Source organism: Centroberyx affinis, unplaced genomic scaffold, assembly GCF_046629955.1.
Source record: "Centroberyx affinis isolate AG114_WGS23_722 - 3 ecotype Tasmania unplaced genomic scaffold, CSIRO-AGI_Caff_v1 ptg000555l_1, whole genome shotgun sequence".
NCBI classification, from domain to species: domain Eukaryota; kingdom Metazoa; phylum Chordata; class Actinopteri; order Beryciformes; family Berycidae; genus Centroberyx; species Centroberyx affinis.
Genome location: NW_027279199.1, coordinates 123,408 through 150,824, shown reverse-complemented (window position 1 = coordinate 150,824; position 27,417 = coordinate 123,408). Strand labels below are relative to the sequence as shown.

Genomic DNA, 27,417 nt, shown 5'->3' with positions numbered 1-27,417 from the left:
AATGTCATGCATTGTAAGTCTTCATATTACAAGTAGCTTGGTCTATTTTTGTGTTTAAACTGTGACAATATTGTATTACAACCCCAGGTTTGTATATCAAGTCTACTCACTGAGGATCAATACTAATGTTGATACTAAATAGTTTTGAATTTAAACAGTGAAACATGCCTGTGGAAGAACACCTGGCAATTTAAAAGAAAAAAACTTGGGACTCTTAAAAATAAGTCTTTATTTTGATAAACAAAGGCGTGATGATAGTAGTTACTCTGCTGGACTGAAAATAGTTTAAGGGGGTCTTTTGATTGTTGTTTATAAATACCACCTCCACAAAGTATAAATACATCTAAATCCCTCATTCTTTTAGACATTTAAGCAGTATTTCTATTAGCAGTTTTAGCATGACACTTCAAATTCCTGTAAACCAACACACACAAGGACTTTAAATGATGTACATGCTAATAGTGATTGCTTAATGACATAACAAACCACAAAAAAGTCAAAGATTAAAAAAATATATGGAACAGATATTTACATATTTTTGAGTAGATCATGTACCCACAAATACATAATTTTTCGATTTCGGTGCCTTGTTGAATGGCACTGTAATTAAAAACGGCAGAGGCTCAGATTATTCCATCTGATTTAAATATGTAGCCAAAATATGGATGTTAAAAGGAGTCCTAGGGCTTTCATTTTTAGTTTTCTATTCAGACAAGACTCCTCACCTTGGAAAGGAGCTTGACTGAGGGCTACTAGACTATCAAAATAAACAATATAGAAAATATGTCTGAATTTCTACTGGTGAGCACCGAACAGTCAGTGATTACAGAGAACAGGCACATCCTCATGTTGTGAAACACCTAAAAGCATTTAACAGACATAAATCCTACTTCTCTCACAGGTCTGAATGCCCTCCAAAGTTCTTTTTTTTTTTTTTTTTTTTTTTTTTTAAAGATGGGAACTTTGATGTAGATAATTGAGACAAATAGATCATTCAACGGTCATTTTACAAATGCATGTGACACAGTGCTATGTGTGACAGCTTGGCAGAGCGAGTGGCAGGCTAGCATATTCCTTTTTTTTTTTCAATCGATAGACACTAAAAGCAATTCATAAGTTATTCAATAGCAAATTTGTAACGCACAATAGCACAGCTATAGGTCCGGATGTTTCAGCATCTCATGTTCTGAGTGTCACAGTGAAGAGTCATCAAAGTCGAAATAAAAAAACTTCAGAAGAATATAAAACTATTTCAGCTATCGGCAAGAACTGATGCAGGACATTTTCCAGCAATAGACCATTAATATTAGTGGTTCATAAATAATAATAATGATAATTGGTCAAGCTCTTCCTATCCCCACTTTGGTAATGATCCCCTTACAAGAACGAATCGTGGAGAAATGTATTCTCTGATGCTAAAGACTGACTAAGATTTGTAGGCACTCTGATAAAACTGTGTCTGAGAGTTTGTGTAATACTAATGCTCATCTTCACGGTGATTTCAAATCGCTGGATGCTGGGGTCGATGTGTGTAGCGCGTCTCATGATTCCATTTCGTCTCCATCGAAGATAGGCGGCTCAAAACTAACCACCTCCTCATAGGTTAATCCTGTAAGAAAGAGAAAATGCAAATATTAAATCCAAATATATATCAGCAGGGTTCATACAGACGATATCAAATCAAATTCAAGAAGTTTCAATTACTTTTTCCACCACTATTTTTCTGTTCATAAGGACTCCACACAAAAGCAAGAAACATTTAAGAAAACCTTACTGCATTTTAAACAACCACCATGCTTTAATATCACAGGTTCACATGTTCACATGCTTTTAAGTCATTTTTCCCAGAATACATTGGTCTTCTTTTCTATGTTTTGACTTACAGTTTACAGTGTTTGACATTCTGTCAAACACTGTAAACATTTTATTTATTTGTTTATTTCAATTTATTTCTTTTTAAGCACCTCCCCACATAACAGGCTTATTCTCCAGGTATTCCAGTACTTAAATTTTAAACGATTTTAAGCACTTTAGGACCTAGACTTTATTTTCTTGACTCAATTTGAGGATTTTAGGTGGTGTTCAGTGTAATACATGTTGATAATGGCTGGGCAGTATGACTAGGCCATATCATGCTATAGCTGGAGATTATTTTTCTGATATTTTCAAGCTTTTCAAGACCTGAAAGTTATCAAATACATTTTCCATATTTCTACAGATTTGCATAGGAATCCTGTCCCATGAATAGGTTCATTCCACGACTAAAATGAATACTTTCAGACCATTAAGAGATTTGTTTTGTTTTTACATTATAAGATGTACACTGGTTAGTAATGATTACACATACGTTTCCATTCCTCGATCTCCAGCTCGCGGCTCTCAAAGCTCTGGTCGTACGGCTCGGCCTCAGGCTCGTCGTCTGGGTCGTGGTACTGGGCAAAGTAGGGATGAGCAAGAGCCTCGGCCGCTGTGATCCGCTTGTCTGTGTCCAGAACCAGCATCTTCTCCAGAAGGTCCACAGCTATAAAAAAAAAACAAAAAAAACATAGCTGCATCACAAACAGTATTTACGGTCCATGTGTCATCATTCTAGTGGAATAACATGAAATACCAGCAACTGCAAGGTTTTAGATAAAGCCTAACGTTGCCTCTACTCACTCTGTTGTATACAAGGGTTTGACGAGGTTTAGATTCATCATATAATATCAAGCATCATCAGTCACAGTATAGCCAGAAAATATTAAGGATGCAGTGCTAAGGGAATTTTGGGAAAAATTAAAATGCACTTCAGAGGCCCTGATCCATTTCAACAATAAAACCCTCTGTTCAGAAAAGCCTGGTTCTTCTGGTATTACCTTGTGGGTTGGCACCAATGAACACATCAGCAAAATTCCTCTTAGGCATCTGTGGCAAGGAGTTGATGTAGTTCCTGGCCTGGGAAAATATGTAATTCAAAGGTCAACTCCCACTAGGAGCTACGTACATGTCTCCCACATTGTGTATTGTCCGTTCGATAATGCTCAGAGATTATTTCATGCTACTGATTCTATTCATCTTAACAACCTCATAGTAGACGGCGACGCACTCACTACACTTCTCGACAGCTGCAACTATACTGTATTCTGTATATTGAATGTACATAGATACTGTATGTATACATGCAGAGTAATGTGTTGGTCTCAAAGCTACTCTATATCTGGCACTGCCACTTAGTACTGTGAAACTCTGAGTTGTCAATTTGTCTTTCCACCAGTGACACAAAAACAAATTCCAGTGTATTAACTTTACCAAGCATATTCTGCCTTATTAGAAAACAAATCAGTCTAGTTTGCAGAATGACATTTATCTTATTACTTGAAACAATAACATTATATGTGAATCACACAAAGAGTAATGTTGAGAGGTAAGACAAAGATTTCACGAATGTGCAAACAGAGAACAAAAAAAGAAAGAACACCTCAGAGCCAAGTATCTTTAACACAGCACAATGTGGTTAGTAACCATCATAAGCAGGAACTTGGTTGTTATTGTAGATCTTACGAAGCCTATTTATTGTACACATTGTGCATGTTTAACTGTTTCAAAGTCATTCTAAAAAAAAAACAAGCTTTGCTATTGCTTGTTTGAGTGAAATGCCAAGCATAGTAATGCCTTCACTACTGTTGTGACTGCTGCTTTAGTCAACAGGTTAGGAGCAGTTCATGGCAGTCATTGTTACAATCACATGCAGCAAGCATGTCAAACACCACTCAATTACTGTAATTAAAGTTAAAAAAGAAAAAAACATTGTTTGCTTCATTACTAAAAACAATTTCAGTTAAATCAAATTAAGTGCAATTCAATTCTGGCACCAAATGTTAGCGTTAACTGAATTCTATATATGGAAATGTTATTATCAAACACTAATCACTATACTGTTTGCAGGGGATGTTTTGCATAGATAAAGGATATTGAGCAAGAGCATTGCTTTACAAGCCCAGGGGAAGAGCGCTACAGAAGGCCTGAGGTCCTGCTCTGGTCTGCTGGTCTGGCCTAAAGAAAGCAACTGTGGATCCTGCTCACCTCATGGCTGGGCATCCTGCTTATTAGAGATGCTGGGGGCGTTCCTGTCAGACGCATTATCTGCTGAAGCTGGTTTATATCTACGAAGCTTGGGTCAAGGGGAGTATAGCGATAGAGCAGAGTTGGTTAAGAAGCAGCTTCTCGATCTAAATCTGTGTGGGCTAACCTCTAGTTGCCCTACGAGGCTGGTGTGAACAGGAAACTCCAAGCTTTGAGGCAACGTGTGAGAAGAAAAGCGAAGAGAGGCCGGTTAGCGGTCGGCAGATTTAGAGGAAGGAAACAACACAACAACATGCTTTACATTATGAGATTAAAGAAGAGTCGGGTCAGTCGGTGAAAGACAGAACCCAAGTTAATCACCTGTGGCAGAATAGTCTTATGGCAGATATCACTTCATTCACTCAGGTAAAGAGGCAGAAACCAAGTCTTGCATGTTATAACAAACCCACAAAGTCGAAGGGTGCAAAGCATGCTGAAAATTGGGCAGCAGATAATTAATCACACATTGATGCACAGCAGAGTGGAATGTTTGGCAACTTAGGGAGAAAAAGACCTTGCATAACTTTGAACTCACAGACTCTGAAGATATTTTCATCAAGAGCTCGGGCCCTGGCGTTCCGACGAGCAGCATGATTAGCTTCAACTGATCAATGTCTATCAGCACACGGTAAAGGAAGACCAGGAGCTGGACAAGGGAGATCTTGGAATCTGACTTGTTAGTCTTTATCTGCCTTGTGAAACCAATATGACCCAAGATGTTTACTTTCAGTATATATTCACTATATTCCACACACCAGATGTGACACAAGAAAACGGTTTCTATAAAGCCACATCTCAAACTGTACAGAGAAGAGCAGAAAAAGAACTTGCAATGTAATCTGTGGAAGCAGCGTGAATTTTACATTGGCAGCTCACAACAGGAGAACAGAGAGGAGATGGTGTGCAACCCTGCTGTATAGCTACTTAAGAGCTCAGTTGTTAGTGTGAAAACACTGGCAGGGGGAGAGAAAGATAAACAAAACAACAAGGACAAAGACTGCAGATTAATATGCCCATACAAAGACTAGTTGTGGCATAGGTAGAAAATGGACCCGGGCCAAGGATGCATACTGACAACACTGGAAGAGTTGAAACACGCCAGCGGAAACATTACAGCAGAGGGTATGTGTTGAGCCAGAGGGGGAGTGTGGAAACAGGTAGCAGCTGCGTTATATCTATAAAGTCTATAAAACACATTTCAGGCAGCGTCGTGTAGGAGCAGTGAAGCAGAAATCAGTGAAAAAGCATTAGAAGAGTTAAGATTATTAGAAGAAGACATAGAAAAGAAGCCTCGGAGATCAGTTTCTGCTATTGTACCTGCAAAAAGCTGTAAGCATCATAAATCAGTGCTTCCACAACTATGTAAAAGGTGTGTCAGAGTCTCAGCAACCCACTATGGGAGCTCAGAGGGTGAAGATGTATGGTTATATATCCTCAACTGAAAAGGATACGGTCAGTACCAGGAAAAAGAGTTCTTCCAGTGAGAAGTTCTGCCATAATACACCCCACTGACCAAATATCCACTGAAACACAGGAAAAGCAAAACACAAACTTGAGATTTTAGCATTCCACAATGACAAACAACTCTTCTATCATGACACATTATGGAAACAGAAAGTCACTGATTGAGCAACAGAAGTCTCTCTCTACCTGTCATGTTGTAATGCATCCAGTTCAGCATGATCTCTGGGGCGCGGTACCAGCGGGTGGCCACATAGCCAGTCATCTCATCGTCGGTGTGCCGCGCCAAACCAAAGTCCAAGATCTGAGAAAAGGAAAAGGAAAAGCGTCAGTGTTTGCAAAAACCTCAGCCTTGCCGGACACCGGGCAGATTCAGGATGAACCAACGTTTTGAATGAGAGCTGCAGTTCACCGACCTTCAGCTCACAGTCTTCATTAACAGCCAAGTTACTGGGTTTCAGGTCCTGGAGGGAGAAAACGCAACTGTGAATTAGTGTTGTTTATGTTCAGGTGATGAGCTTAACTGTGGATATGTGTCTGTAACTGTTGAAGAATACATAATATTGTACTGGTGTGATATTACTACTTTCTGACTCTGCCTGCCTTTGTTTGCTTTAAGGTTAAAATAGCAGTATTACATTAACACAGTGCAACATAAAGGTCCTGTTTACGACTTCCCTTCCCTTCAGTGTTTGCACAAGACACAGGCCTGATTCTGCCATGTGGAAGATGCCATAAAACCCTGACACACTTCTTTTTCAAACTGGGTCAAGAGACAAAGTGACCATTTTCCATTTCACAGCTGAATCACAGCGGACAAAATCAAACGTGGCACTTACTCTGTGAATGATGTCTGCTGAGTGGATATACTGAGGAGAGACAGAGGAGAGCGCTGGCATCAAGTTACATCATCAATTATGAGTTGTATTGATCTACCACCACAGAAATGTTTGCAATGCTAAGAGGTGTGTGACACTGCAGTATTATGTGCAAAACACTGCTCTTGCAATTAGTCCAACTTAACTGTTGTTTACAAAGCATAATAAGGTGCTTCACCTTTAACCCCCGGAGGATCTGGTATATGAGGAACTGCACATGGTCATCTGTGAGTTTCTGACATTTCACTATGTTGTTGAGGTCCGCCCCCATTAAGTGAGTCACAAGATACCTGCCAATCACAAAAGAGATTGACACAGATAAAACCACACAGCTGTTGGAAGGCAGGTCAATATTTTTCTCAGTTCATAAAAAGGCAAGATAGACATAAATGAGCGTTATTACTTTTGCAGTGAGAGTCTTTTGCAGTCAGAAACTAATTTTCCATACGGCTGTGTGAGCTCAAACCGGTTTAACTGCTACTTCTTTGCACTCGCACTCCTCTCCAGAGGCCCTAATAGGCCGAGCCCTTCACAAATGGAATGTCATTTAACAGCACGCCTAGATAAGTGGGCTTAATGGGACTGCATCAGTGGATAATTCAAATCTAATCCCAACGGCGTTTAGAAAGCCCAAACGGTGGTAAGCACTTTTGGAGGAGGAGGGCGAGAACAGGATGCTACAGGAGCAGTTTTTCAGCCAAAACACACACACAGAGCCATGCACCGGCTCCGTCAGGCTGCTGCTCAACAGATACCCTTTCATGAATACCCTTCTATTCTCATACAGCAGCCAGTGAGACCTTAAAATAGCACCTGGTTATGCTTGAACTTGTCCTCATTGCCCCTCCTCTACGTGACATCAAAAGCCAACACAGGGACACAGACGCACTCCAGAGTTCGGAAAAAAGTATATAAATAGTGACGTCTCATCCCTCTTGATCCACTGACCTCTCTTCCTCTCTCCTATAGAAACAGGAGGAGGGCCGGAGCTCGGAGGAGCCTCGCCATGGCGGTGTGTGAGTCAGTCTATATTTTTAGATTAGAGGGGAACCGCAGTTACAGCACCTGCATAATATCCTAGGTTTTTCCTGGATAGCACACTGCATGCAGAACACTTCCCATGTTCCAGCAGATGTGTCAGACAAACAGATGTGTAAGGACGGAAAATAGCAGAGCTGAAGGGTGAACAACCTCTGACTCCACATTTATTCTTCTATTTGTCTACTTTTTTCACTGCCATAAACCCAGTCTCACACACACACAGTCTACATGAGTGACCTTGTATAGCCTCCAGTCCTCTGTGACATCATGTTAATCTGAGACAGTGGGGCAACATAAACAGGGCTACAACTGCTGAGAGTGCAAGGAAAAGGTCCATTCTTCTTCAAAGTACCATTCTATCCTTAATATGAACAAGTAATGAGTAGGGAATGAATGGAAATGTGGGGCATATTGTTTTTCTGCAAAAAAGCTGTAAAAAAAAATGCCATCAACAGCTCATTCTGACGTCAGATGTGAAATAGTCATGTAGCTAAGCAGCACTGCACACTGTATGGGTGGGAGTCAGATTATTCAGGGGTATGACGGGGGTAAAAAAAAGAGGCGGAGCTTAGCACAGTGCACCCCTGCTGCAGGCCCAGGCGTGAACGTCTGACATTCTGCCTCTGGCATCCACACACAGCGGGGGAGGCGGCGCAAACTTTTCAGGACTGAGTCACCGTCTAGCTGTCCACTTCCCATTTCCAATGACTTTCGACAACAACAAACAATAAAGGGCCTGCTTGCCAACAAATAGGCTATGTTTCACAAAGCCAGGAACCTGGACAGCACAGGGAAGGAAGCTGGAGGTGAAACTACTGTTGTAGCTGTGAGTGATTGAATAACTACCAGACTGGACAGTCTAAGAAACATTCCTCTCTGTTTAGTCTATTGGCCGGCCTCCAGGTGTTTCCCAGGCATGGCCACAGTTGTCTGCTACAGGGAAACTACAGGCAGTATATTGTAGAAAATGTTGTTTCACTACACTGACACCCTGACCCTGAGTCAATGGAGGTGGGGAGGGAAACTTCAGGTTAAAGGATTACAATATAGATATTAAAAAACAATAACACAATCAACTTACACATCATTGAATTCCTCCAGACTGGTAGCAGGGGTAAAGACATCTAGGAGGCCAATCACCTGCAACAACAACAAAATAACAGCCATGTCAACAACGCAAACAACAATGGGCAACATACTTAACAACATACTTACTGTACCGCAAATTTTTTCAAGCACAGACATTGTGAGGCACTGGATAACCAGATCAGCACAAACAAAGCAGGTATCATGGCACAGAGCCTTGTTTCATTTTTATGTCTGTATAGAGCCACACCTTTCAGTTAAGGACACAACAGTGGGAAAACAGAAAGAGACTCACATTTTCATGTTTCATGTGCTTAAGCAGCCGTAGCTCTCTGTATGTTCTCTTGGCGTGGATGATGGACTGAAATGGCCGAGAGAGTTTCTTCACAGCTATCTTCAAGCCAGTCTTCTCATCATATGACGAACTGATAAAAAAAAGGGGCATAGACTTCATCATTATTAATCAATATGTGTCTCATAATAACCCTTCTCCCATGCAACAAGAATTAAACTCATAAATGATCAACACGTCTGCTGAACACTTTGAACGATGTTGCAGACTTGTTTTAGTAGAGCAAGATTGTCATTTCTAGGCAGATGAGAAAACCTGTGCGGTTTCAGATGGCTCAGAGTGGGCCGAGTTTGCTGTTGAAACCAAATTAGGTGCTGTAAGAGGTGCTGAAGGCTGGGGAAACGGGCGACATCAGCAGAAAATGTCATCTCTCAGCACATTGGGACCAGCCTTGCCTGGAGTCTGTCAGGCAGACTGAAGGGAGAACTGTCTCCCTTGCACTTCCTCCTGCTGGTAAACCTCAGCTAGCCAAACCACAGTCATGGGTACGGTCACTCCAAGCAGTGGCATATGACTACTGCTGGGACCCAGACAACAGAGTCCTCTAAGACAGCAACATATAATGATGATTAGTGTTTTTTAATGGATATTTCTTGATGTGCGTGTGGTGTCTAAACAGCATTCAAATCAATTTTAACAGAGACACAAATGAAAGCTGTACAGTGTCATTTCAAATTAAATGGTTTCACAGCAGTTAGGGTAGACTCCATCATGTCAACACTGACAATACAAGTCAAGTGTGCTGTGTGCAAAAAAACATGGTCAATGCACTGGTGAGCTGATGGTAATCTGACCAGCAACAGATTATCTTATTGCCTAGCAACAGCACAGCTGTCTGCTTCCATGTGCAAAACAAGCATCTGCCCACTAAAACAACAGTTTAATGCCGACAATGTTGTGTCCTAGATAGTACACAACCTATTTAATCACCAGACCAACGCAAATGGTCCATCTGAATCTATAACGCCCATCCTGCTAAAGCTTATCCTGTTACCAAGCAGCATTCGGGAAATCCACCTTACCAGGAAAACAATCAGTCGGTGTTATTAAATTAAAGGATCTCTACCCGACTGTTAATGCAGATGCCTCATTGCTGCAGATGTGGTGTTTCTTAAAATACTATCTGTAGAGCTATCTATACAATGTCATCTGTAAGATGTGTAGTTGTCAAGTTTGACACAGGAACACACATCACATGTCATCCTTAACATTACGCAATCTATTAACTTCATACACCCTACCTAGCTCAGACTACATCAACTGGTGGTCTGACTTTACCAGTGTAACATATTAAAAATGTGAGTTTCTTATCAAATGTCATTACAGTAACGTCTGGAAACAAAAAGAAACACTAATCTAACATGCGCACTAACCAGAATCCCAACCTCTTCCCTACTTTTCTAACTGCTTTCTGTAACTAGTTGCTATAACTTCACCGTTTCCTGCAACCTTGTTTAGCGAGAATAACATTAGATATGAGCAATGAGGCTCGTTAAACTTCTTACAAGTCGGCAATATGAAGTCAATACACTGGCCGTTAAGAGGACGAGCACAAATAAATAAGTTTGCTTGTTCAAAAGCACATCGTGGCTCCACCTTGCTAGCTAACGTTAGCTAGGTAGTGAAACTGAAGAGCTAACTAACTTTAGCAGCAGCAGGGCAGGCCTCGTCTAAATGAATGGGGCTGACAAGGCTACACACTCGTAAGAAACGGGATTTACCACACGGATCCGTAAGCTCCGGAGCCGACGGGAGACAGGCTCTGGTACCTCTCCGGCACTTCCCAAATCGTCTTGTTCACCTCCTGCCGATAAAAGTTCGGTCTCTCTTTCTGCGACATTCCTGCAGAACAACCCACCAAGTTGACTTCTGCTTTTCCTTGCTGTGAAGTGGCTGCCTAGTTTGAGCCGTGCAGCCCGAGTTAAGTTTCCCCAAGTGTAAAACCAACACCTAAGAAATGTTCCTCGTTTGTACAGAATCTTCGATAATCTATGTAGTCTTCGCGAAATGTTGCAGAATCGTTGTTTGCATGCACGTTGTAAAAAATTAAAACGCTATTTGTCCTGCTCCAGTTGCACGCAGTTCCCGAGATTTCGCCCCGCTTGTTGCAACATTGTCTCGCGAGATTATGCTCTCGAGCCGAGGGGACAGACGAGGCCACAAACTCATGCTGCTTTCAGGTGCTATCGGAAACATTACAGTTCGGAGTTGAGCGCACATGAAAAGACCAACAAAGTGGTAAAAACGATTGGAAACGTCGATTTTTTTTTTTGGCCGAGATATGACGTTTATAGTAGCCTATCTATTATATCTATTATATCTATTATGTACCCTACAATTTACTCTGATTGATTCTTATTTTAGCTGTGTCAACAACTGATGGTAAAAATGATGTATTGCATTATTATCTCTGTATAATTTATAGAATTGTTTGGCATTCTACATAAATAATTAGTACTGTGTGTTTCTATTTTTGCACTTTGTTTAATCTTTAGTTGTCATGTCATGACATTTTTCTTCTTTTGACTGCAGCTGCAGTGCAAAGAGTAGCTCTGTTCCATCTGATTTTTAAAACAGCCACCAAAAAACTGGTTTTGTTAGAAGTTCCACCTTATTATTTATGATAAAGAGCACTTGAAAGCACATCAAGTCATATTTACGACTGATTCCCAACTTTGAAGGAGCGTACGAGGAGCACTTGAAGGCAGCATTAGAGGTCTCATGTAATTCCTAGAGATACATATTTGTTTACATTTTGTTGTAAAGAATGTCTTTATTTCATAATAAAGGACAATTATACCTTAATCTTTGGTGCAGTTAGCCTGGTGTCCAGCTCCTATGAATCGCAGTTTTCAGCACTCTTCTAATTTGCATGGTGAATTGCCATGCAAATTCGAAGAGTGCTGAAAACTGCGATCCATAGGGGCTGGACACCAAGCTATGGTGCAGTAGAATAGGTTATCAAAGTTTTTGTTAAACATAACATTCATAAACATTCATAGCAAAGACATAACAACATAACAACATAACAACATAACAACAGAATAAGATGGCTGAATTTAAATAAAAAAAAAACAAAAAAAAACAATGCAGTATGAGACATACACACTCACAGTAAAATGTACACAAGTTCACACATCTACAAAAAAATTAACTTTATGAGCATTACTCCAAAGTAAACGTCAACAGTTCCTCTATGATTCTAAGATAATTTTGAAAGACAGCCTGGACTTAAAAAATATCCCCAATATGGAGACTTTGTATTTTAGTATTTGTTTTGATAACCTAACATATGACAAATGATACTAAGTAAAAACTTATCTCTTGACATGATTTTAAAAATCCCTCAATGAACCAATATCTTTTGTAATAAATGTGTAATAAATAAAATGCATTCACAAGATATCTCTGATTTTAAAATCCTAAACGTTGCTTGGGTTTTCTTTGACCCAATGGAGATCATCCATCAGAGATGCACTGATGTTAAACCCTTCATGTAACACTTCTTCGGTGCCTTGGTAGAAGGGTTTGATAGAAGGATCTGTTCCTCCTCTAATTTAAGGGTCATCGGAGTCATCATCATCTCTGGGCAGGCCTGAAGATGAAGACTTCAGCGGAACCGAGTCAAATCCATCCGATGTCCTCTGAGAACACATCGATAACAACATCTAGCATGAATAGATGCTTTGAGTTTCTTCTCAACATGAGCTATTTTTAGTGGAGTGGGACGGGGTTACTGACCTCTCTTGAGAAGGACTTGATTTTGGTGAAGAAGGATTTCTTGGTGAGGTAGATGAGGTCGTCCTCTGCATCCTCTCCCTCCATGATTGCACAGCTGTCTGCAGCTGGAAGCTCACACTCTTTACCCCCAGAGGTCATTATCAATTTGGAGTACTTATACTGCAGCCTGAGGACAGAGGATGATCATCTGGTACAAACTGCAGGATTCTGACAGGTTACAGTTTCTTATGGTTTCTGAATTTTCACACTCGTAGCTTAGGTTTTAGCTTTAATTTTTGTTTCTACTATAAGCACCTTGATAAGAATTTAATCTTGGATGTAAATGGCAACTATATACAGACTAGCTGAAAAAAACTCAAATTGTGTATATCAGGGTACATAATAGATCATCTCTAACAAAACAAACACAAATATAAAGAATAAATAAATAATATGTACTATTATCTATTAGTATCTATTATATACCCTGCAATTTACTCTGATTGATTCTTATCTTTTTTCTATCTGATGTTATTGTCAAGGTGCCTGTATCACTCATATGGAAGAAAAATAAAGAAAAACTTTGTCACAAAAAAATAAATAAATATGTATATCAGTGGTTCAACAACAAGCACTAAAGGACAGCAGAGGCACAGCTCAGTAGTCTTACTTGCGTGTCTTCTTCCAGAAATAGCAGCTGATGCTGATGAGCAGCACAGCAGCGATCGTTCCCGTGGAAACGCCAAACTTGAGCCAGAAATCCAGAGTCACACAAGCGCTGACTTTTTGTGCCGGTAGAGACTCCCCACCGTGGCACTGCAGGGGCTGCTGCCATACATAGGTGGTTCTCTGAAACACACACACACACACACAAATAGTTTGGTCATATAGCATTTAACATAGCATTTAATAACTTGTTATTGATATGTCAATGCCTGTGCAGCACTACCTGTATTCCTTGGATGCATGCACTGACAATCTCTCTGTAGTGGTTTTTGGTGCAGAGTGGACACGCATGCTGGCTCTGCCACAGGAAGTGGAAGGAACATCCGTCACACGTCCCCTCCGAACATTTACTGTGGACGAAAACACAGTAGAGGCAAGAAAGTCAGGAACACGGAAGATAGATTACTCTCAGAATTCTGAGAATAAAGTGATAATTGCGAGATTAAAGTCCACATTCTGAGATTAAAGTCAGAATTCCGAGAATAACGCCAGAATTCTAAATTTTGACTTTAAACTCAGAATTCTGAGATTCTGACTTTTTTTCTCAGAATTCTGACTTCAATCTCAGAATTCTGACTTTATTCTGAGAATTCTAGGATTAATCTCAGAACTCAAATGCATTTGTCACGTGGATCTAATCCTCTTCCAAAGAGAAGGCAGAAGCTTGTCCACCCAGACTTTAGACAGTATAGTTGTAGTTCCATAAATTATCCCCAAGAGGTCACTTTGTCCACAGTTCAGAGTCAGAGAGGTCAGTATGTGAGAAGCCGGTGCCAAGTATTATCCGCTGTGATGTGTGTGTGTGTGCGCCAAACCAAATGTGCGGATGACTTCAGAGGTCAGAAGTTCAGAGCAGTCACGGTGTCAGATACCTTGGCAGGGTGATGTGGTCTTTGGCCGTTACTGTGGGATCGCATCTCAGTCTGATGGTGGTCAACCGGCCATCTTTACACGCCTGCGTCGTCTCACTGGACCTGCACACATAAGGTGGAATGTAACGGTGTCAACTTCAACCATGTGGTATATTTAGAAATTAAAGGTAATTTTTACTTTTGCATTTGTTTAATTTTAGAATTAAACAATACACTTCCAGCATCAAATAGCTACAGTTGAATATATACAACCGAAAATGAATGAATTAAAATAAATTAAACATGATTTAAGTAGCCTCACCTGTAGTAGAATATGACGTCTGGCAGGCTGGACGCAGCAGGGAATAGTGATTCCAGAGAGGAGATGTTACTCAGGGTTTTATCAGTGGTTACACCTGCAGACAGAAACAGCAGATATGTTGTAGACTTACTCTATACCAGAATTACACATCGTAACCTCATGTAGTTCATGCACACAAATTTAATGCACAATGTCATTTGAAAAGTATAATTCAGTCAGTTCAGTTGATCCTACACCTTGTCAGACTTTACAACAGATGCTAACCCATGTAGTAGCAATAGTAATAGAAGCTGCAGCACTACTACTAGTAGTAATAATAATATTAAGAGTAATGCATTTTATATAACATGCTTTTCAATATAAGTAAATTGCAAAATGCTATGTAATTGGGGTAAAATCAGTGGGAAACTATTTATCAGGTGGCAGAAAATACCTCTCTGCAGAGAGAAAGGTTTTTGGGTCTGTTTTACAAGAGCCAATCAATAAGTAGTTAATTAGTTGCTGAAATTCAAACCAAGCCTATTATTTGTAGTAATGGATGCAGCAGCATTCAGCCCGTACCGATGAGCGTGTCACCGATAATGAAGGGCAGGGAGGAGACGACACTCTGGCCCCGGATGTCAGAGGGAACCACTGTGGACTGACAGACGTAACCTTTGACCTCCCTCCCGCTCTCTGTCACATTGTCCACACAGGCTGCCAGCGCTCTGCTCTGTAAGACAAGCACAGGGTTTCAGTACGAAATCCCAATCCTGACATACTGATTGATAGATAAATAAATAAATGCACAAAGTAATCAGCAAATAAATGAATAAATAAAGCACTTAATAAATTCTTAACTAAGCAGGAAAAATAAAATAAAGACATTTATTTTTCATCCGTAAATTAATTGTTATCGCCGTAGATGGATTTATTTTTCCCTCAGCATCAGGATGTATTTTTCCTGTATTTTTTTGTGCATTTATTTATTTATTTATTTATGTCAGGATTGGTCTCACCTCTTTCCCACACAGACCCACACTAAAGCGGTGGAAGTATCTCAGGCCTCTGTTGGTGAAGCGCGGGCTGCTCTGGAAGCCGGTGGCGTTGGCCAGAGGAGAGAAGTCGTAGTGCAGCAGCGCTCCTCCGCTGCTCCGCACATCCAACACACAGTCACTGAGACAAGCTGAGTGGGCCTGCAGGGTGGGAAGAAATCAGTAATATGAATAGAAATATAGAGACGTCAGGCTCGTCATTACACATCACACTTAGTAGATGAGCTATAAAAATACAATGAAATGTACTATATATCCTCAGTTAAAATATAGTGATATGTATATAGATGTGGATATGGATATAGATATAGATATATATAGAGTTGAGTACATGAAGTTACACTGACATCTTAAAGTCCCCATGAAATGTCATTTTGAGAGCATCATACTTCCTACTACATACTTAATTGGAAGTATGATGACTGTTCCAGGAAGTAATGTGTTTTGATATAAAAATACAAGAAACTAAAATAAAATGGTATGGTGTTTTTGGCATGTACCGTTAAATAGGTGTATATTATGACATGGAAATCATACTATAAAGCAAGGAATCTCTGTCTGTATGGGTGTCCTTCGCATATCTCGAGAACCGTTCGTCCGATCTACTTCACACTTGGCGGCGTATCGCTGGGGACCCAAGGACGTGCAGTGTCGAGTGTGAAGTTGTTTGGATGAGCGGTTCTCGAGAAAGCTGCAAGCAGCAATACCGGAGGCCAAGCGATCGGCCCGTTCCGAACAGGCATGTTTCGAACAGGCACTGCACTAGTTTAGCTAACAAGGTGAAGTCTGAGTTGAGTTTACCTTGTTCCTCTTTGTGTTCGGTCCACACTGAACACAAGCAGCCTCTCCTACAGGCTGCTCGGCCCTGATGAAGGTGTTTGGTGGGCAGCTCCTACACACTCCGGTGCCACTGACCATGTAGTGTCCCGCTGGGCAGGGGACACAGGCGGAGCCGGTCTTACCAGACCTCAGCGCACAGTGACGACATTCGGAGGCTACACCGCCAATCACATTGCTGATATGGATGGAGTAGATCTTGGCAACATCAGAACTGTACTTTCTCTCCTGGAGAAAGGGAAGCGCTAGTTACCAATCGACAGCTCTGCCACTCTACACACACAGTGGAACAGTCAGTTTGGGTTTCCATTCATAATGCAATGTGAAACATGTTTTTCTTAAAGGTCCAGTGCAATGACAGTTGCATTTCTCAATGTCATGGTATAATTTAACAAACCTGTTAATGTAAAATTACCCAAATTATTTTGATTTTTTCTCCTTCTGGTTGTCAACAGAACCAAATAGATTTAGAATTCCAATCTACTTCCTGGTGTAAATGATGTCACCTACACCCACGTTTTAATGAATGCTCTGATTGGTCAATACTATGCATAGATAATGAGGTGCCCCATATTCTGTCAGACAATAGCCAGCCAACTACTTGTCAAAATAGCCAAAATCTCCATTGTTGCTGGGTGCCGAAGTTCCAACACTGGATATTTCTACGGCATACGACATGAATAAAACAAAGCTCATCGTGTTAGAAATCAATATCAAACCTTTCCCGACTGAGCTGAAATCAATACACTGGATCTTTAAAAGTGTCTGTGCTTTGTTTTAAGGTTAATTGTGGTGTTGTCATAGTTCAGCAGTGATATTTGGGGCGTGTGGTTCTGTCTCACCGTGGTATATTGCCCTGTGCGCTTAAAAGTCCAGGTGAAGCTGGTGGTGTAGTTGGTCTGGATCAGGTAGGAGTAAGACTGCTTCCTGCTGCTGCCACTCCACTGCTCCACCACATCGTTATTCCACTGGTTATAACCCTGGGGAGGAACACACTCGCTTCAGATATTCATACTCATGTCAAACTGAACTTTTTCTTTATACTGGGATCACACCCTGAAGACATTCGTCGTGATGTTTTCCCTCACCGCCATGAAGTAAAGTGCGCAATCAGCTGTACACTTGGTCTCAAAGACAAAGGTGATCCGAGATAGTTCACTCCTCTCGCTGTCTTTGGCCATGGACTGAGGCAGCCTTGGGAGACAGATTGCAGTTCATGAAACCTCTCTTACAGGTGCAACATCACATAACAGCTGACATTTATGGTAGATACAGTATACAGTATATAGAGAGAGCCTTTTTTGTGTCATTTTTGTGTCTTGCTCCACCTCACCTGTATCCAGGGACGTTGAGTGAGAGCGTCATGTAGTCTGAGTCCTGCTCCCCAGAGATGGTGTAGATATAGTCTCCAGCCACCTCCCATGCTGCTGTAACAAACAACATAATAACATAGTTATATCCCAGCAATGCACACAAACACAATCATTCAGGCTGTGGAACGCCTTGCCAGAGAAACGAAGGCTAGCCAAATCAGTATCATCTTTTAAATCACTCTTCAAAACGTACTTTTATGAACAGGCTTCTGTATAATGTCCCATTTTATCCCTCGTTTTATGTTTTGTTTGTTATTTTACGAGCTATGTATCTTATCTTTTATTCTTGATCCTACAGGAGAAAGAAAGAGGGAGTCCTTTCTTTCTCCTATCCTTATCTTACATACTTTACATACTTTACTTTACATACTTTACATATATACAGTATATACCTACCTACTTTAGATATACATACTTACTTTCAGATGTGTAATTGCTTTTTGTGTTAATTTTGTGCTTTTTTTGCTATCCTTTGTCCTCTTTTAATGATTCTGTAAAGCAGCTTTGTTTTGAAGTGCTTCTAATTTTTTTTGTTTTATGATTATGATTATTATTGAGCACATACTGTGAGGTTATTACAGTCGACCTCCCTGTAGTGCAGTGTGCAGTCTTGTATGTGAGTGAAGTCTCTCACCTGTGGTGCGGTCGGAGTTGCTGTATTCTTGACTGGAGACCCAGCTCTTCATGTTGCTGGGCATCCTGTTCCACCACTTGTACTCGAAGCCGACCTCTGGCTCCGTGCCAACAGGACACTTGGCGCAGGCTGTCAACGCATGATGTGTTATTGTGTCAGAGTATATTGCATGGGCATGTCAAAACAGAAATGTGGGGCTGCGAGGATCTGAACACGTCAATAGGAGTGATCCAGCAATAAATCCACGTCATTTCAGCTTTTATCAACATGCAAATTCATAACTGTCAATGTGGAATCACTTTATAATTTCAAGTCATTTCTTTTTACTTGTTTTCAGTGTTATACTGTATGTATTTATCACATGGCTTAGTTGAATACTCAATTCTGATTGGCCAATGAATGCATTCTGAGGTCTGTTATTTCTAAATAAACTATTGTGGCTTTGTACATGCTGAGTATCAGCTACTGCCCTCTGGGAGGAGGTTCAGAGTCCCTTGTTGCAGATTAAATAGATTTAAAAAGTAATTTATCCCTGTGTCAATAAAACTTTTAAATAGTGGCAGATAAGAAAAGGACGATGCCAAGATGGACACTGGAGATTTATGCAGATCTTTGCTTTTATTGATGTGTTTGTTTCTTCTGTTTGTCTATAGGTGCTTTTAGGAACCTTGACTTACTAACATCTTTGTATGTTTTTTTGTATGTGGAATGTTTTGTCTTTTACGGCTGCAGCATGGGTGAAAGCCCAAGCCAAATTTTCCACTTTGTGGGACAATAAAGTTAATCTTGAATCTTGAATCTTGTATATCACTCATTGTTTCATATATCACTGTTTCTCATCTAGTCATAATAAGTCTGGTTGGTTCTGTTGATTTCTAATCAACCTTGGGCCAAAAAGTTACTCCTTGGTCACTGTGGACAGTCCTGCTGGACTATTTTTTGGCAGAAGCTTGTAAATAACTTCAGCTTTTAATAAAACAATTTTAAATCAGTATTTTGTGTCAAATGATTAACATCTTTGGTAAGTAGCCATGTAATAAGCGAAGTAAGGTACAGTGAGTCCATCAATATTGCAAAAAAAGCCTCTCAGGCTTATATTACATATCCCTGTTGTCATGTGAAAACCTTGTAACTTTGTACATTTTTTGATTTTCATGTTTTAACTTAAATTCAAGGATTAAGGATTACATGCTCCTCAATGAACTGGGGAAATTCTATGATCGTGCTGATGAAACCCTTTGAAACCATGTTGGATAAACTCACAAATGCATGGTGGTCAAGCTAAAGTCCATACATATATTTGAGTGAAGATGGAGCACATTGTGTACTGGATCTGCACCTGTTCCATTGGAGTAGAAACCGCTGGCGCAGGGTTCACAGGTGGAGGACTTGGTGACAAAGAATCCCGGGTTACATGGAGGACAAGTCTGCCTCTTCCCCGAGGCCGGCAGCTTCACTGCTCCTGTAACACTCTCACTGCAGATCTTAGGCTCGATCCATTTGTACATGAGCTGGGTCTGAGACACACAACAGCAGAAAAATGAATACATGAAAGATGCTGCTGATGGCTCTGTGGTTAACAGAATCAGCCCAGACAACTGATATTTACGGAAACCTAATAGTTGCACCAGATGGCTGTGGACTGAACTATGCTAAAATAGGATTTTCACAGTGTAAGAGTACTCTGTTTTCACCTCTCCTGAACTTCCGTGAACGCTACCTCCACATATGTTGTTAGCTTTTCCCTCATTACCTTTCCCTTGGAATCACATGGAGTGTGGGTGTAGAAGTAGTCACTGTTTGTACACGCAGGTCTTGGTTTACAGTTGCCTGAACCAGCCTCTGGAAAAACAGAAGCCAGGTCAGGGGGAACAGCCGGCAGGTGCAAGGGAAAACACACAGCTCACATTAAGATCCACTGATACCACAAGTCCTACACACACTTTGTATCCACTCAACCAGTCTATATTTGCATGTAGATCGCCTTGCCTTTGTGTGGTGACATGCAAACGTGTGATGTACTAAATGATTGTAAGTTTAAGCATATCTCCAAGAGTTTAGACAAAATCAGTTAAAGAAACAGACTGGTCAGTGATATGACTGGTCTTTGTGGACAAAGTATTAGCAAAGCAAACCTGCGTATTTGTCTTTTTCACACTGGTGGCAGACAGTGGCTCCCTTATTGGAGAAGGAATCGGCGGGGCAGGGGGTGCAGCGGGCTGATCCTGGTTTTGCACTGTAGGTGCCGGGCTTACAGTGGAAACACTCTGACGTATAGGCAACCCCTGGATGAAACCATCAATAAACATGTAATCATTAACAGAACAAAGGAGGTGAGGAGTGTGCAGATGTTAAGACTTGCTACTTCATGCAAAGTTTTCACTCACAGTAAATTCCAACCTGAGCATTTGGAATCTTCTGATCTATAACTAATAACAGACTGAAAAAGGAAAAGAGCCAGTTGGGCAAAGAACACAGAAAATAGAAAATAGCCCAGAGGAAAGCAATTTCCTAAATAAGATCTCCTCTACTTCTCCACAGAGATGAGTTTTGTTTAAAATCAGCCTGAGATTTTGACCATTTTCTCAAACTTCTGAAATTCTGCACCTGAGAAACAAGCCTTTTTGGCTTTTGGCTTTTTCTGTTTTTTTTATACCTTTTTCTGGTATACCATGCTTGTCATTTAGCTCTTGTGTCTTAACATGCATTCAATCTATTCTAAGTCTCTAATGGATCAATAAAGAGAAAGATCTCTTTTTTAACATCTTTTTTTTATTAGTCTCAAGCACTTATAATTAATGCAGATGTACGTATATTCTCATGTGCATCTCTTTATTGCTCCTAAGGGGGGTTCAGGAGTAAGAATTCAGATATCAATGATCCTAAATTAATACAATATTGAGATTTGAGATATGAGATAAGAAAAGGAGATGTTAAGCAACTTTTTGTTTCTACCTGAGATGGCAATGTTTCTTAACAGCACAGGTTTGACAGCACTGTCGAACATTGTATATGTAGTGGTTCTCCAGTACAGGACATTGGTGCCTTTGTTCAGCTGTACCTGCACAGAGTGAAGTTGAGAAGGAAAGAAAGAGATAGAGAGAGAGAGGCAGAGATAAAAAAAAAAAATGAGGGCTATACACGTCCAAATTCTCCAACAAATGACAGGCCGCATGCCAACAAGTGTGATGAAGCGCTTTGTGCTTAAAGCTACAGTCAGACGTACGGTGTAGTGGCTCCAGTCGCTCTCTGATATCTTCATCCACCGGTTGTCAGAGTCTGTAGACTGGCACTGGTCGTTCTGGACCTGAGAGGGAGAAATGAGCCAGAGGTCACTAAATATTAACCCTAAACATAACCACCTTACAACAGAGAGTCACAGTAAAACACTTACAAAGAACTCAAAGTAGATACTGTTGTCCGGGTAGGAATATTCAAAGGACACAGTCCCGGCTTTCTTCAGGTTCACAGCGTAGGACAGAGTTGCACTGCACTCATCTGTGTTTGAGGCTATGAAATCATCCTTTGGTATCCAGGTCGAGCTAAAAAACATCAGCAGCAGACATCAGCAACAGTTTGACGAGCTTCATGAAACTGAGAAAATACTTCAAGCTTAGATCAGTGTGTTGTTGAATTAGGTGTGAAACCTGTATCAAGCAAAAACTATTCACTCAAAAAAATAAATGTGTGAGGCGGACTAACTTGGAGCAGTTTGTGTGGGCTTCTCCGCCATTGGTGTCCATCCCATGGGTGACAAAGCCAGTCGGCAGGCTGCCCCACTCATCGAAGGCCACACCGGTCCCCAGGGAGTAGGTACCTGCTGCGCACTTCTGACACTGCTGGGACCTCATGTCAAGAAACTCCCCTTCACTACAGGAGAAAGCTATAGGAAGAAGGGAATAAAAAAGGGCAAAGGGAGAGAAGAGCGGTCTCAGTTGAAAGGCATGGAGATGTGCATGTGGTAAGGAACAGATAGTGATTCAAATGTAACAATCTGGCTATTATAGGGTTAGGGTTAGGGTTATTGATTATGCATTGAGGGCATGGAGAGGATATATAAAGTAAGAGGGACACTCACTGCATTGAGTGCCTTTGACTGGATCTGGGAGGCCTGTGCATGTGTTGGCTTTGTTGGGAACAGCCACTCTCCATCGTGACCCAAGCACGTCACACTCTGTGTACTCAAAGTGGTAATCGGACTGCAAGGAGAGAACACAGATGGGGGTTTCACACAGCTTGATAAAGTAAAAAAAAAATGAAGTCAACAAGGCTGGGATCACAGAAGCTCTCTTTCAAATCCACTGCAGCTCTGTAAGAATACATAAAGGATGCAAGTCAGCACGCATTTGACACAGCAAAATGTACAAGTTGGGCTCTTACTCACAACATACGCCACTGGATTTTATACCTGTTTTATACCTGTGGAATTTCTCACTAAACCAGGCCAGCCTCCTTTCCAAATAAAAGCTGGGGCTAATATTTACCCAGCAGGCCGTCTCACCTGTTGTCTTAATCTCCCTCATCAAGGATGTGCGACAACTCTGTACCAGTAAGACTCCCTCCGGGGTTTATTTACTTTGCCAAGGGGGGAAACTGCTGATTAGTCCAATCCTTCTGTAAACATTTAATTTTAGAGTTGTTGCAGGGCATTGTTGCTCCACAGAGACAGCAGGAGTTCAGATGTTACTTTTTTGCTGTCAGTGTTTGATATGCTGCCGGTGTTTGACAAACACAGCCCCACCTATAATAATGTAATTTGGGGTGCAGCATTATAATGTTGAAGCTTATCTTGTTGATCTTAACCCTTGTGAAACGAGCCATGAATGCTGAGTGGGCAGAGAGGATAATCTTAACATTTGGTCAGTGGTCAGTATCGGTGCACTCTGTCTTCCAAGAAGGTCACTTAGCAGACTGAAGCCCACACACACACAGCCACGTGGGATTAATAGTTAACAAAAGCACAGCAGCAGTGAATGCTCCTGTGAGCTTGTGTTTTTGATTAGTGCTGCTACATTAGCTGTGGTTGGGGTATCAGATGAACATGGGTCTGGGTGGGAGGATTTGATGTAAAAATGCATCAAATTGGAGATGCGCTCCGGGCCTCATCGCCTCCTCTATACAAACATGAGGAAACCAAGGCAACGGGACATTGTGACCGCTGTGTCTCATGGTCAAATGACTGGTAGTGTCAGAAAACAACTTCACCTGGTGAAAAAAGCTGCTGCCGCGTCCGTAACCCAAATCGCACTCTAAGCTCGCTCACCTTGAAATGAAAGGCTACAGGTCTCTTGTGGTAACTTGTCTCTAACGGCTATGGTTTCACATCATGCCACTAGATAAGGCACCACTATGATATCTTTATGACATACACTACCAGGTAACTTTCAGAGTGTACTGATAAAAAACAAATATTTTAGTACTATCAAATGGTGCTGCTGTTATGCAAATATTTAGACGTTAAAGTCGGTCAGAGGAGAGGCGGCAGACTTGCTGAAGGTGTTTGGTCTGGTAAAACACAAAAAGCACATGACCATGAAGACACTAAAGGAAGCACAGCTAAATGAATGATGTAATGCTTCAAACAGATACCGGCTAGGCTAACATATGTTCACTTCCCACACATATCACTTAACTGAGGGAGGCCAATCCTAGCTATTTTATGTGCTTCACTATAAAGAGCAGAGAGGATCAAGAGGATTTCTTCCAGTGATACAAATTTGAATAAAACTATTTGTGATTCCTACAGTAAAAATATGAATGGCTTATTTTGGATGTGAAGCAAATGGCAAGCAGCAGACAAGTTTCATTGCATTGGTACTTGTAACTGAAGGATGTTTAGGTCAGTTGTCTTCCAAAATAGTCAGAAATGCTGTATACAATAAACATAATCTTGGCCTACATATGAATATTTTCCAGACAGCACATCAGGCTTATCCTTACTCCCACATGTCTCAGCTCTCTGCTCTTGTAAACTTTAAGTTTGATATTTTAATGTATTTTGAACTGAATTTCCACAGCAACTGCACAGCAAGCCTGCTTCTATAAAATTCTAGTAATTGGCCTGATGAAACATCTATGCAACTTGAAATTTCTCTGAAACATTATACTCCATGCCTATGAGTGATATTAACGTGGCTATAACAAAGCAAAATAGACAAATCACACCATGATAGGCTAACACAACAAAGACAGCAGTGTTAAATGTCCTCACCTCTTTGCACATGGGCAAATCCGCATAAGCTGGAGCAAAAAGGAGCCACAGAAAGTGGCTCAGGTGGATCGGGCCTCGCTGCATCGTCGCTTCCCCAGACTGCTGCTCTGCTGCTGGAGCTGAAACACCTGAGCCGCAGGTGGAGCTGCTGCCCGGCGGGGGGGGGAGGCGGGCTGCACTGAGAGAAGGGAGTACAGGGAGGTGACTGGATGAGGTGTCTGATTTTATTCTGATTGATCACTTAAATGCTTCTCTGTAAACCCAGCATGCTCTTTATTTAATCAAACAGTCTTCTATTGTGGTCGTCTTTCATGTTTGAAGACAACATAAATGGTGCGGGCAGTTGAAGAGTCAGTGTTGGATCTGCTGACGCGTTGAAGAGAGCCTTATAGCCTATTACTGTAACTCACGGGACATGTAATACCTTTACATTTTCACCACAGTTTCATACCCAAACAATATAATTTTTTGAGAAATATAGTTCACTCACCAGTAGTGCCATGCATTCTCTAAAATGTTACTGTTGTGTAAAACTGAGCAATAAATTTCACGCTGGTGCCAGAAAGTAGATATGTTTCTTTGAGCTGGTGGAGGCTCATCTAAAAATGCACAATTATAGCCTGTTATATATAGCCAAATAATTAAACATTTTCATATAGCCTAGACCTAGCACTTTTTAGCGGCTCAGTCGTCGTGCAAACCCATTTTGGCTGCTGCCTGCTGGCCTTCTTGATTTGCAAGCACAGAGTAGCTTATCTTGGCTGACAGGGGTAGTGGAGCCATTAGGAACAGTTGGTTGTAGGGTAAAATGTAGCTACTTGTAGCTTTTTTTCCCAAGATGCAAGTTGTCTGGTTTGTCTTTTGTGATTGAGTCTTTGTGTAGTTTTAGCATATGGCAGGAAAAACAGCAGTTTTGTTTTCATTTTCTACAGCTTCCACTTTAAACTTGACCTTCTTTATTTTCAATTTCCATATGTCTTACTCACACTTGTTCGCCAATTATGGTTTTTATTTTGAAAGTTCTTACCGGAAGTTCTTGGTTGCTTAGAAACCAGGTTGTAAACATCCCAGGAGCAGCCACTACACCAAAAAGACAAAACATTTTCAGGGCATGTTTTTTATTTCGTCCCAAACTTCGTGTTGACGTTAAAAATGTCAAAGCGTGATCCATTTCCCTTCCCAAAACTGGAGAACTACTATTCTCTCACCGGGTTCAAGCAGCAGCAGGTGGGCCTTGTTTGGTACTATTTGATATTTTGGTAATCTAACAGTAAACTTAACGCTACCTGCAAAAATACGTATATTGCACTTAAAATAGCTGTTTCAAAATACACAAAAATGGTCAAATAATAGCCTATATTTGCACATGTAGATGCACCTTTATTCCAAATATATAGCCTACTGGACATTAGAATTTTTACATAACTGTTTTTGCAAGTAGTAGGCCCAGTTATGATGGCCACCCAAAATATAATTTCATCTACATGTAGAAATAATTTTTTGTCCAGTTCTGTATATCCTGAAACACATTTCTAAATATATTCTGAAGAATATGTGAAATGTATTTTTGCATGTAGAATGTACAATGTATTTTTCTACATGCTTGTGACTTATGGCTAACTGTGAGTTTAAGGTTAAAGTTAATGTTATCTGTAGTTAGGTCACTCAGTAGGCTAAAATAAAAAATGAACATTTTTGCACTATATCTAGTCTATAACAATTGTAGGATTTCCTTCTAAAACAATATATCCACTTTGGAAAAATGCTGCTACCTGAAATTCATCTGCCAATATTTCAACGAAATTAAGCACAGGTCTTAATATAATGTAACCCATCATGTGATTTACTTTTTTCTGTACTTTTTATAATGGTGTATATCATGTTTTGTTCATAATTTTGGGACTACATTAATTTGTTCTCCCTTTCCCACTGAGCAGAAAGAGCCATATGATAAACCGACTCACATCGCCCAAACTGAGGAACCCTGGAGTCGCCTCCATGACTCAGCAACTGTGTCCAGCACCCGCCGCAGCGTCATGCATTATGACCAAGAGGTGATGTTAACCTTCATGTATCACTTATGGAGTCAGAGCTGCATCTCAAGGGAAACACACCCTCAGTACATCTAATGTGATGCTCTTTTCTCTACCCCAGGCTCCAAACGACAGCCTGGACTTCCATCTGAAATCCATCTACGATCACCACAAAGAGTTCCTGAGGAGCAAGAACCAGACTTTATACCAGAGGGAGACCGTCTCTGAGGACCAGGGGTGGGTGCTGGGGCTCAGGAGGGAGTCGTCATGTAATGTAAACCTCATGGACCTACAATTTAACCTGTGTCAATAATTACTTTACAGGCGGACACTGAAAACCTACGAAAAGCTGGAAGTCCCACAAAATGATCTGGAGAAAGAGATCAGAGTGTGGGTCAACTCACAGAAATGCTCCATTTACAGCATTGAGGGAACCATAGGTAAAGTTCAGTTACATGGCTATGATAATGTGTGTGTGTGGAAAAGTGATGAAACAAACCTAATATTTCTGAATCAAATCCCAGCAAAAGCCTAATGGAATCTGACTGTAACCCTAACTCTCTATCTAAGCTGAGGAGAATTTGACTCTATCTTAAGCAAGGTGTGTCCCAAATAATAATACAATGTCCTTTCTTCCCACCCCACCCCACAGAGTCTCATCACAACGCCTCTACAAACAGAGGCTACTCCAGGAAGCATGACGGTGGCTTCTACTCAACATGAAGCTTCCCCATACTACTGTCTCCATAAATAAAGT

At 40.9% G+C, this 27,417-nt stretch overlaps 3 protein-coding genes across 6 annotated transcripts; 1 reads left to right on the top strand and 2 right to left on the bottom strand.

The window, feature by feature from the left end:
• Positions 1 to 198: 198 nt before the first annotated feature.
• Positions 199 to 11,016, bottom strand: mapk14a (mitogen-activated protein kinase 14a). Of its 3 annotated transcripts, none has more exons than XM_071518137.1 (12): positions 10,641 to 11,016; positions 8,863 to 8,992; positions 8,563 to 8,621; positions 6,619 to 6,730; positions 6,402 to 6,431; positions 5,979 to 6,026; positions 5,752 to 5,866; positions 5,553 to 5,624; positions 4,637 to 4,716; positions 2,856 to 2,934; positions 2,348 to 2,521; positions 199 to 1,609 (listed from the first exon to the last, which is right to left on the bottom strand). In XM_071518137.1, the coding sequence occupies exons 1-12, from the start codon at positions 10,757 to 10,759 to the stop codon at positions 1,542 to 1,544; spliced, it is 1,086 nt and encodes a 361-aa protein (XP_071374238.1). In that variant the 5' UTR covers positions 10,760 to 11,016; the 3' UTR covers positions 199 to 1,541. The 3 variants fall into 3 exon arrangements, with proteins under 3 accessions (XP_071374238.1, XP_071374239.1, XP_071374240.1); XM_071518138.1 differs by lacking the exon at positions 4,637 to 4,716 and adding an exon at positions 4,063 to 4,142; XM_071518139.1 differs by lacking the exons at positions 4,637 to 4,716; positions 6,402 to 6,431 and adding an exon at positions 4,063 to 4,142.
• Positions 11,017 to 11,803: 787 nt separating this feature from the next.
• elapor1 (endosome-lysosome associated apoptosis and autophagy regulator 1) lies at positions 11,804 to 24,679 on the bottom strand. Of its 2 annotated transcripts, none has more exons than XM_071518140.1 (22): positions 24,628 to 24,679; positions 22,495 to 22,615; positions 22,119 to 22,299; positions 21,811 to 21,958; positions 21,643 to 21,723; positions 21,372 to 21,477; positions 20,552 to 20,701; positions 20,170 to 20,258; positions 19,756 to 19,933; positions 18,417 to 18,545; positions 17,743 to 17,833; positions 17,498 to 17,603; positions 17,252 to 17,389; positions 16,374 to 16,637; positions 15,537 to 15,713; positions 15,100 to 15,250; positions 14,539 to 14,632; positions 14,238 to 14,339; positions 13,589 to 13,715; positions 13,310 to 13,488; positions 12,661 to 12,826; positions 11,804 to 12,563 (listed from the first exon to the last, which is right to left on the bottom strand). In XM_071518140.1, exons 1-22 carry the CDS (start codon positions 24,637 to 24,639, stop codon positions 12,477 to 12,479), a joined length of 2,877 nt encoding a protein of 958 aa, XP_071374241.1. In that variant the 5' UTR covers positions 24,640 to 24,679; the 3' UTR covers positions 11,804 to 12,476. The 2 variants fall into 2 exon arrangements, with proteins under 2 accessions (XP_071374241.1, XP_071374242.1); XM_071518141.1 differs by having other exon boundaries at positions 17,743 to 17,836; positions 24,628 to 24,668.
• Positions 24,680 to 25,779: 1,100 nt separating this feature from the next.
• On the top strand, positions 25,780 to 27,383 carry cfap276 (cilia and flagella associated protein 276). Its single transcript, XM_071518182.1, has 5 exons — positions 25,780 to 25,854; positions 26,565 to 26,681; positions 26,782 to 26,897; positions 26,985 to 27,100; positions 27,313 to 27,383. Exons 1-5 carry the CDS (start codon positions 25,780 to 25,782, stop codon positions 27,381 to 27,383), a joined length of 495 nt encoding a protein of 164 aa, XP_071374283.1.
• The last annotated feature ends 34 nt before the right edge of the window (positions 27,384 to 27,417 follow it).

Excerpts from the sequence above, each read along its gene's own strand:
- elapor1 (XM_071518141.1), bottom strand. Across the intron at positions 13,716-14,237 it reads GACCACATCACCCTGCCAAG|TAAATGTTCGGAGGGGACGT; the intron begins GTATCTGACACC and ends TTTCGTCCACAG. Across the intron at positions 13,489-13,588 it reads CATGCATCCAAGGAATACAG|AGAACCACCTATGTATGGCA; the intron begins GTAGTGCTGCAC and ends TGTGTGTTTCAG.
- cfap276 (XM_071518182.1), top strand. The coding sequence starts at position 25,780 with ATGTCAAAGCGTGATCCATTTCCCTTCCCAAAACTGGAGAACTACTAT. Across the intron at positions 26,898-26,984 it reads ACCGTCTCTGAGGACCAGGG|GCGGACACTGAAAACCTACG; the intron begins GTGGGTGCTGGG and ends ATTACTTTACAG. Across the intron at positions 27,101-27,312 it reads CAGCATTGAGGGAACCATAG|AGTCTCATCACAACGCCTCT; the intron begins GTAAAGTTCAGT and ends CCCACCCCACAG.
- mapk14a (XM_071518137.1), bottom strand. The coding sequence starts at position 10,759 with ATGTCGCAGAAAGAGAGACCGAACTTTTATCGGCAGGAGGTGAACAAG. Across the intron at positions 6,027-6,401 it reads CAGCAGACATCATTCACAGA|GACCTGAAACCCAGTAACTT; the intron begins GTAAGTGCCACG and ends TTCTCCCTCCAG. Across the intron at positions 2,935-4,636 it reads TGAAAATATCTTCAGAGTCT|GCCAGGAACTACATCAACTC; the intron begins GTGAGTTCAAAG and ends ATATTTTCCCAG.